Source organism: Eschrichtius robustus, chromosome 13 (assembly GCF_028021215.1).
Source record: "Eschrichtius robustus isolate mEscRob2 chromosome 13, mEscRob2.pri, whole genome shotgun sequence".
In the NCBI taxonomy this organism is placed as follows: Eukaryota; Metazoa; Chordata; class Mammalia; order Artiodactyla; family Eschrichtiidae; genus Eschrichtius; species Eschrichtius robustus.
The window spans coordinates 97,638,625-97,648,838 of NC_090836.1; the positions used below are offsets into that span (position 1 = coordinate 97,638,625).

Genomic DNA, 10,214 nt, shown 5'->3' on the forward strand with positions numbered 1-10,214 from the left:
GAGAGCTCCACAGGAGACTCCTGTCACCCGGTGACAGCTGTCAGGGTGCGTCTGCACCCGGGAGGCTGCTGCCCACCTGGCTAGCCCCAAAGTCACAGCCTGTGGCCTCCAGGGAGCACCTGTCTTCTCTCTGGCCAGCAGCCCCCACTGGACTTAGCCTGAGCCCAGACCCCAAGGTTGTGACTGGGTCGTGGGGTGAGGCTCATCTGCTTCCGTCTCTCACCTCATAAGCTTATCGAGCAGAGCCCAAGGAAAGAGGTCACCAGGAGAAGGGAGAAGTGGGAAGAGGGAGGGAAGGAAGAAAATCTGCCCAGCTAGAACCTTCTGGGCATGGGCACGGCTGCAAGTCAGTACAGAAAGAGGAGGCCCAGGGTGGGCTGGTCCTGCCACTATCCTGGGTCTGGGTCAGCCTCCTGCATCCATGATTATCTCGCTACCAGGAAGCACCTGGCCCATCCCCCATCACCTTCACGCCGGAAACCCAGGCCCCTGGGGCTGGGTGCAGCACACGGAGCGTGTGTATGTGTGTGTGGACTCTTCTAGGGAGGCTCCCAGAGAGCCTCACTGTTCTTCCCTCCTTTCCTTGGAGCCCCAGGACCGGGTCACTCGTTTCCCAGCCCATCCCCCGTCAGGCTCATGTTCTGTCCAGGCTCCACTTGGGTCCCCACTCTGCTCCTTGCTGCTCTTAAACAAGGCAGCACCCACCAGGGCCCAGGCCCTGCCAGGGGCTCAGCTCCGAGCCTTTGCACCAGCTGCGCCCCCCACGTGAAGTCCCTCTCTACTTACTCTTCTTCCAGGCGGGAGAATAACAGTAATGATAAGATGAGCTGAAGCTTATTGGGCTCTTACTATGTGCTAGGCGCTCTGCATGGATTATTATTCGACCCTCATTTTCTTGATGAGCCAAAGGAGGAAAGTTACTCACCTGCTCCAGGCCACACAGATAGGAAGTGGCAGAGCCGGGATTGGAGCTGGGCAGTCTGATTCTAGAGTCTGTGCACGCGCAAGTGACAGTGAGCCCATGGAGGCGGCTCTGGAGGCCGGGGCTCTGGAGGCCGGGCCCCCCTGCCTCGGGGGCTCGTGTCCAGCTGGGGAGACAGACATCCGGGGAGATGGGCTGAGCGTGGCGAGCGCTGGGAGAGGGGCAGGGGTGGGGCTGTGGATTGGTCTCTCCGATTTGGTGTCTCATTTGAAGTGGGCAGGGCAGCGCTTAGAGAGAGGACCCTGCAGAGAGAGCTGCCTCCAGCCCCAGCTCTGCCATTGGCCATCTCCATGGAGGCCGTTGAGGGGTGGCCTCCGCCCCAGTCAAAAGCTGGTCCATCCTGCAGGTCCTGGATCCACCGAATGTGACTCCTTGCTCACACTTCACATCCAGGTCATCGGCAATCCAGCAGAATCTAACCGCTTCCTGCAGCCCCGCCTCTCGCCCAGACACTGCAGTGGCCTCCTCGCCACTCTCCCTGCTCTGCCCTCGAGGCAACAGTCTGCTGTCAGCCAAGCAGCCCAAGCGAGCCTGTTCAGACTGGAGGCTCTGCTCAGAATCCTCCCGTGAAAGCCGCACTCCCGGCCGCGGCCCCAGGCCCCGTGCGATCTGGCCTGTCCACCTCCCTCCGCTCTGCCCTCCGTGTGGCTCCTCGCTCGTAGTTGGCCTGTAAAGGTCAGCGATCATCAGCTTTATCGTTACACCTGATGGTTCTGGATGAAGCTTTATAACGGAGGTAGAAATGCTGGAGCTGGGGCCAAATTTGGTTCCATGGCTTTAGCCCACAGCCAGGCTGGCTGCTCCAGGGAGGGCTATGGTCTCAGCTGTCAGGAGGAAGAGGCTGGCTCAGGAACAGAACCTATGTTCAGGTCCTGTTGAGTCACCTTCTTAAGGTTCTTTGTGGAAAGTCTCATCGTCTTTCTGAGTCTCAATTTCCCCACCTGTAAAAATGGGGCGATTACAGTCCTCAGTCTCCCAGGGTTGGTGAGACTTACATGAGACCCCGGGTGCCAATGCTTATTTATTTATTTGGTTTCTTATTAATATGCCATTCAGTCTAAAAAATGTATCTGAAGCACTTATCAAAATACTTGAAGATAAGATAAAAAGGGATCGGGCCAAGAAGAATAAGTTTAAAAAACACAGGCAGCTGTGTGTGAAGGTGTCCTGGAAAACTTGGCCTGTGAGGCACTGACTTGCTCTGGGCCAACCACCGTGTGTCTGTGAGCCTCCTAGCAGCCCGAGCGATGAGGGAGACACACTCGGTTCCATGATTCTTGGCGGCAAGCCAGGCTGGGGCCTTATCAAACGGCCTCACCCTGAAGACCCCACTGATTCAGAGGGGGATCCCAGGCACTGGTGAGTCTGTCCTCTGAAGCGCACAGCTGGCCAGGTGTAACTAGATCCTGAAAGCCAACGTGACCAGGGAGCCAAGGGGCAGCTGGGTCAGTGTGACCTCAGCAGGGCCGTAGGGGCCCCTTTGCTCTAAGCAGGGCGTTCACTTGCCTCCCTGAGTTTCACTTACCTTCCTAGGGCCTTTGTTCACTGCTGCCAGGGAACTTAGTCTGAGCGGCAGCCCCGGCCTTGCCCTTCACAGCTCACGGCCAGTCCAGCAAGGGCTGGGATGGGGTGCCCCACAGAGACATGCCCCAAGTGGGGAAAAATAATCCGCCAGAAAAATCAGGGCTGCCTTGCCAGGTCCTAAAAGCCCTCGGGTGGGTCACTCTGGAGGCTTCTGCTGTGTCGCCTTGTGCTTAGTCCCTACCCCAGCAAGAGCTCCTATCCGCCTGCCTCCATTGGGCCTCAGCCCTTTGCCCCTCCGCTCGCCCTGCTGGCCTGGCCTGCCTGGTCTCGCTTTGCCAGAGCAGGGCTGGAACCCATGGTGGGGAGAGGAACCTGGACCACCCACTTCAAAATGTTGCCAAGGAGCAGCCCTCCCTCCTGCCTCCCAGTGGAGACCTGTCCCCCCTCTGCCCTGGGGCAGCTGACATTTAGCAGAGGTCAGGCCCTCACCCCCGACTGTCCTGCCTCCTATAGTCAGCTGTGCCGGCCCCCCGATGGCAGGCTCCAGGGGGTCAGCATTTAAACTGGAGGAGGGGGGACATCTGGGTCCTGAGAGCACAAGTACCGCCCTGGCCAGCGGGATCGGCGACTCGACTGCTCCTCACTAGCGTACTCAGGACTCCTCACCAAGGTGAGGCCGGGGAGGGCGGGCCTCCTCCACAGAATGAAAGGGTTGGTGGAGATGGTCCTTAAAGTTTTGTTCTGGGTCCAGCATTTCATGATTTTGCGCCTTATGACCATGTAGCTTAGAGAAAATTTATGTTGGAGTCTTCCAGCCTCGAGCTTTGAAAGAAGTGAAAGTTTATTGAGCACCTGCTGCACAGCAGGAACTCTGTGCCCATTTCACAGCTGTAGAAACTGAGGTTCAGAATGGTGAGGAGCCTTGCTTAAGTTAGGATATGGAGGGGAGGGTATGGCAGGAAGGCACCCAAATGACCCAGAGGAAGAACCAGAGATGTAAGGGGAAGCCACAGAAAGGAACATTTTAAGGGAAAGGACAGCGTCCCCTACACAGGGATCTATGGAAGCGGACATGAAAACACCAGGTGCCAAAGGCCGGTTTCTGTCCCAGCCCCTCCTGTGACTCTGTAGGTCATCCCAACCAAGTATGATAATAATTATAAAAAACTGAGAACAGAAAAATTGCATGTAAGACTGGTGATACACCTCAAACACATGAACTGTTTATGGCTGGATGTCAATCTACTGCCTGGCATGGGGTAATGAAGGGGAACTTTTACTTAATTTTGTCCTTTAAATATGTTAGAGTTAAAAGTGTTCCCTTGAGACCTGGGAATTTTTTCAGTGTAAAAGGTTTGTCAATATAGCCACAAAAAAGATAGATAAAGAGACAGAGAGGTGGACAGACAGAACGAGAAAGCACCCTGGGCGGTGCAGGGAAGGGGCCCCACCTCCGCAGCCTGCGACACACTCTCCCCCTCCCTTGGGGCCTGGAAGCCCCCTGGGGCAGGTTCTGCATTGCAGGGTTGTGCTTTTCCCAGGATGCATTTTGTTCCTGGAGCAAAGCCTAGCAATGCAGCTGGTACAGTCAGGGTGGGGCGGGCCAGGTGCTGGAGCAGGTTGCCAGGGGGACGTGTGGTGACCTGGTGGTCTTGGAGGGGACAGGTTGTGGGAGTGGAGGGGTCCTGAGCCTGGTGGGGTTTCCTTGATGCTGGGGCTTCCAGGGGTCCTTGGTGCAGTGAGTTGGACTCACAGGCTTGACTTCTAGAGGAGTCGCCTGTAGGTGACTTCCTGCAGGGTCACCGGGCGCTGGTCAGGACATGCACAAACACGGTGGCAACAAAGCCCTCCCCGTTCCCTCCCTTAGGAGAAGAGCCTCAGGCTCCCCTTGCCCGGGTCTGCAGACCCCTGACCCATCTGCTGTCTCCCTGTTTCCTGCAGGATGAAGATGAGACGCTACAAGCTCTTTCTCATGTTCTGTATGGCTGGCCTGTGCCTCATCTCCTTCCTGCACTTCTTTAAGACCCTGTCCTATGTCACCTTCCCCCGAGAACTGGCCTCCCTCAGCCCTAACCTGGTGTCCAGCTTCTTCTGGAACAATGCCCCGGTCACGCCCCAGGCCAGCCCCGAGCCAGGCAGCCCTGACCTGCTGCGTAACCCGCTCTATTCCCACTCGCCCCTGCTCCAGCCGCTGTCGCCAAGCAAGGCCACGGAGGAAATCCACCGGATGGACTTTGTGCTTCCCGAGGACACCACCGAGTACTTCCTCCGCACCAAAGCCGGGGGCGTCTGCTTCAAGCCAGGTACCAAGATGCTGGAGAAGCCGCCATCAGGGCGGCCAGAGGAGAAGGCAGAGGCGGGCGAAGGCGCGTCGGCGCGGGGCCCGGGCCGGCAGCTGCTGAGCACCCGGGAGCGGCCGGGGGGGCGCGGCGCGCGGCGCAAGTGGGTGGAGTGCGTGTGCCTCCCGGGCTGGCACGGGCCGAGCTGCGGCGTGCCCACCGTGGTGCAGTACTCCAACCTGCCCACCAAGGAGCGCCTGGTGCCCCGGGAGGTGCCGCGGCGGGTCATCAACGCCATCAACATCAACCATGAGTTCGACCTGCTGGACGTGCGCTTCCACGAGCTGGGCGACGTGGTGGACGCCTTCGTGGTGTGCGAGTCCAACTTCACGGCCTACGGGGAGCCGCGGCCGCTCAAGTTCCGCGAGATGCTGACCAACGGCACCTTCGAGTACATCCGGCACAAGGTGCTCTACGTCTTCCTGGACCACTTCCCGCTGGGCGGGCGGCAGGACGGCTGGATCGCCGACGACTACCTGCGCACCTTCCTGACGCAGGACGGCGTGTCGAGGCTGCGCAACCTGCGGCCCGACGACGTCTTCATCATCGACGACGCCGACGAGATCCCCGCTCGCGACGGCGTGCTCTTCCTCAAGCTCTACGACGGCTGGACGGAGCCCTTCGCCTTCCACATGCGCAAGTCACTGTACGGCTTCTTCTGGAAGCAGCCGGGCACCCTGGAGGTGGTGTCGGGCTGCACGGTGGGCATGCTGCAGACGGTGTACGAGCTGGACGGCATCCGCCTGCGCCGCCGCCAGTACTACACCATGCCCAACTTCCGCCAGTACGAGAACCACACGGGCCACATCCTGGTGCAGTGGTCCCTGGGCAGCCCCCTGCACTTCGCCGGCTGGCACTGCTCCTGGTGCTTCACGCCCGAGGGCATCTACTTCAAGCTGGTGTCCGCCCAGAACGGCGACTTCCCCCGCTGGGGTGACTACGAGGACAAGCGGGACCTCAATTACATCCGGAGCTTGATCCGCACAGGGGGCTGGTTCGACGGCACGCAGCAGGAGTACCCGCCGGCCGACCCCGGCGAACACATGTATGCCCCTAAGTACCTGCTCAAGAACTACGACCAGTTCCGCTACCTGCTGGACAACCCCTACCAGGAGCCCAAGAGCACAGCAGACGGTGGGCGGTGGAGCAAGGGTCCGGAGGGAAGGCCACCCGCCAGGAGCAAATTGGACGTGGTTGAAGGCTAAGGCTGCATGATCTTATCGGGCCAGTGGCCGGGGTAGGGGGGTGGGCAGCTGCCCCCCTGTTTCCTTCCTGTCTCCTTCCGCCGTCTGGGTGGCTCTTAAGAGAACCAGGAGTGGGTAGGTGGGGGAGTCTTTCCTACTCAAGCCCTTGTGAATCCAGGGTCAGGCCTGTGAGCTCACAAAACATCCTTCCTCGTCAGGAGAGGAGAGCAGGCCCTTTCACCCCTCCAAGAGTGCTGCAGCCAGGAGGTGCCAACGGAGAGTGCACGGTGGTTACTGGGGAGCAGGGGAGGGTGGGGAAGGGAGCCTGCAGGAACTCCCTAGGGCAGCCAAGGGGGAGCTACGGTCCCCTCCGGGGAGAAGCCCACCATTCGGCCTCCTGGGGCTTTGGACCTGCAGTGGGAAAGGGGGATGCCGGGAGATCCCAGGGCTCTGTAAATAGATGCATTTGGGCCCAGGTGGAAGAAGGGACACCAAGGTGGGAGGGGATGAAAAGTGGCAGCTGGAAGGAAGCCCCGACGGATGCTTTGTAGTGTCCTCAGGAGTGCTGGGCCAGAGCGAGCAGGGACCTCCACCCGCCTGCCCCACAGGACACACTGCACGGATGGCCCTGTGCCCCCAGCCCCTCCGGACCTGACACAGGTGTGGGGCCTGGGAAAGCCTGGGAAGTCTTCCTTTTGGTTCCAAACCTGGCCTTGACATTCCTTCTTACTTTTGATATCGCTGTCTTGTGGGCTGCCCACCCAGTGCTTGCAAGACCAGGAGTCCAGTTCTCAGGGTGGGACGGGACCGTCAGCCAGCCTAGTAAGTCAAACCTGGGGGAGGGGCCTCCTCCTCCCCATCACCCCTTCCCACTGGATCCCACGGCCCCAGCTCTCCACCGTCTCAGGTGGAGTCACCCATGTGCCCCTCCTTGGGGCTGGCTAGGGACCAGGAAGGGGCCATGAGGCTGCCCTGGGCCCAAGAGGGACATTAAGGCCAGTTGTATGTCATCTCATTCCTTAGTTGCCTCGTGGGGGAGGGGATGTATTTGTTAGAGTAGATTCGAAGCTGCTAGAATTAAGAGACCCCCAAATACAGTGGTTTAAGCAGACAGAAGCTGGTTTCTAACTTAACTCTCTAGAGGGAGGTTGTCTGGATCTGGTAGGGCAGCTCTGCTTTCCTTCCTCACACTTTCCAATTCTGGGTAGAGTGGTTGCTCGAGCTCCCACCATCACATGTGCATCCATGTCTGAGGGAAGCAGAAAAAGGCATGGAAGTGCACACCCTTCCTGTTAAGAACATGAGCCAGAGATGGCACAGTCACTTCCGATGGCGTCTCACTGGCCAGGACTTAGTCACATGGCCACAAGTAGCTGCAAGGGAAGCGGGAAAAGTAGTTTTCAGCTGGGCTGCCCTGTTCATTTATTAAAGGAAGGAGGAGGAGAGGATGGATGTGGGCACAAGGAGCATCTCTGGCACAAGGGGAGGAGGGAAGAGGGTAGAAATGACTGCTGCAGCTGTAGATCCTGCTCGCATGTTCAGGGCTCCTGAAACCTGCCCCTGCCCCCCTCACTGCCAGCCCAGGGCCGGGGTGCAGTGAGAGCCTGCCGCTGTGGACTGGGAGAGACGCCCCCTCCCCGAGGCCCCCTCAGATGTTTACCCAGGGATGCCGGGTCGCATAGCCTGCCTGTGGAACCGTACGTGTTTGTGCGTGTGTGTGTGTGTGTGTGTGTGTGTGTGTGTGTATTTATGGGCATGGGTGCATGCTTGCTGTATACTTGTACGTGACTGTGTCGGTGCGTCCCTGTACATATACGCTTGTGTGTGGATGTGGAAGCAGGGCCCGGGCCGCCCTTTCCGAGACCTGGAGCCTGTGGCCACACCTCCTGCAACTTCCCAAAATGACTGAGGCAGAAAGCAAGCTGGGGAGTCCGGAAAGCCAGGCTAAGGGGGATGTTGGGTCTGTCTGTCTGTCTGTCTTTCAGTCCAAGGAACGAGAATCCTCCCGACCAGAGTTCTGTAGGGCTGAGAGCCCACCACGACCCCCCGGCCCCTTCCCTCCACCCCAGCCCCTCCAGCCTCCAGCCGGGACTTTCTTGGGGTGTCTTATTGGGGGTTTCCTGATGGGCCGGGAGAGGAGGGCGTCTCCTTTGCCACAGCTCTGCCTGGGGAGGCGCCCAGCGTGGGTGTGGCTCGGGGAGCTGGCCGCGGAGCAGCCTCAGGTGGGCGGGCGTGAAGCAGGTGTGGGGGTCTCCGTTGCCCCCACTGCCCCTCCCGTCGAGGGGGTGTCCCGAGGGAACCCTTCCCTTGGAGGTAGAGCAGCCCCCTTCTCTCTGGCCCCTCTTGGGGCTAAGGGGCTCAGGAGGTCAGGGTGTCCCTGTGGCTCTGGGTCACCCAGGCCAGGGTGACCTGGCCTCACCTCCCAGCCACCTCTGCTCCCCGCCGGGCGGGCGGTCCCTGGGGGCTTCTGACTCGTGCCTGAGCCCCAGCCCAGGGCCCCCCTCCTTGACAGCTTCCTCGCCCCACGCCCCTGGCACCCTCTGCTGCTGCAGGGATGCCCCCTCCAGGCTGTCAGGGGTCCCTGGCCTCCAGTTCACCAGCTCAGGGGCAGGGGACGGCAGAGGGGAGGAGCTCAGACCTGCCAGGCCCCACCTTCCCTCTCAGACCCAGGAGGGCCGGGCGCGTTCACGGTCACCGCCGAGTGGAGGCCTGGCCATGGAGTGGAGCGCACGGCTGCCAGCGGGCTGTGGGGGCCAAGGCGTGGGGTTGAAGAGGTTCACTTATAGGCACGTCAGACACTGGGAATTTCGGGGGCAGGGGAGCCCTGGGCCACTCCCCCAGTATGAAGGGAAACCAAGCTGTGAATGTGAGCACCCTGCACTGCTGGCCCTGGCGCCGCAGCCAGCTTCCTTCCTCTGGGAACCACCCGCCCTGTGGCCTCCAGACTCAAGGAGGCCCAGCACACCTCGGATCATGTTGGTTCCCATGGGCAGGCGTGGAAGAGCTTTGGGGACAAAGGTGACAGGGTGGGGAGACGGGACTTGCCCAAGCAGCCGGCAGAGTCCTGGGAAATGTGTAATTTAAGGACACCAATAATAATAATAGTATTATTTTTTTTGTAAGGGAAAATCAATATGTACATTCTGAAATCATTTTCTCTGTAAATGGTTGGATTTCATTTCACCCTTAAAGGGATGCTTAAAGGAGAAGATAATATTAATAATAAAAACAGCTACAAAGTCTGAAGTGTGTGCTTGAGTGGCCGGTTTGGGGGTGCTCTGGGGCAGGGAGGGGTGCGAGTGGGTAGCTCTGGTCTTGCTGGGTCGGTGGGGTGTGAGCCTGCCTGAGGACTGGACAGCGGTGAGGGAGGGGGCCATTCTGAGCATCTTCATTTAGAGACGCAGTTACCCCCTCCCCTTTCCCCGACCAAGGGAGCATCTGTCCCTCCCACCGGTGGAAACGGGCCTGGAAAGGGAGGGCGCTGACAGTCCTTCACAGAAGGACCTGGCCTGGCAATACCCACCCTCCTGAGGTGGGTGGGGACCCCTTTGGGGATCTAGATGAAGACTTTGGTGCCTCTAGTGAGAGTGGAGCGATTCTCCCGCAATTGTGCTCTCAGTGGTCTTCCTCCCTACGCCTGTCAGGGGTGCTAAGGCCACACGGCCACTTGGTGGCAGACCAGGGCCAGATCTGAATTCCCAGGACTAGTCCCGTCACCAACCCTCCAGGGCAGGTAAGGGCGGCAGCCTCCAGGATGGTCACCTCCCCTATGGAGCTCATCTGGACTTGTGCTGTGATGGTGTCTGAGAGTGAATCATCACCATCATAAACATTTGCAGACATTATTTATTAAATGCCTATTTCGTGCCAAACCCTGGGCTAAGAGTGTTCCCTCCCCATCATTCCCATTTTACAGATGTGGAAGGTGAGGCTTGGACACATTACATAGGCAGTGAATGGCAGTCAGAGTTTGCCTAAACCCAGAAGCTGAGCTCTTAACTGCCAAACTGCACTGCCTCTATCAGCATCCACTCGGGGAGGAGGAGGAAGGGGGAGAAGAGGCGAGGAAGCGGATGAGGAGGAGAGGATGGTGGCGATGCCTGTGTCAATGTTCAGACATCATCCAGGCTCCTAACTGAGCCAGGCACAGTGCTGGGTCACCGGACACTGCGAGTGAGGACAGTC

At 59.2% G+C, this 10,214-nt stretch overlaps 1 protein-coding gene across 1 annotated transcript; it reads left to right on the forward strand.

Annotated features, from left to right (window-relative positions):
• The first annotated feature begins 4,448 nt into the window (after positions 1–4,448).
• MGAT3 (beta-1,4-mannosyl-glycoprotein 4-beta-N-acetylglucosaminyltransferase) lies at positions 4,449–6,050 on the forward strand. Its single transcript, XM_068561456.1, has one exon. It carries the CDS (start codon positions 4,449–4,451, stop codon positions 6,048–6,050), a length of 1,602 nt encoding a protein of 533 aa, XP_068417557.1.
• The last annotated feature ends 4,164 nt before the right edge of the window (positions 6,051–10,214 follow it).

Excerpts from the sequence above, each read along its gene's own strand:
- MGAT3 (XM_068561456.1), top strand. The coding sequence starts at position 4,449 with ATGAAGATGAGACGCTACAAGCTCTTTCTCATGTTCTGTATGGCTGGC.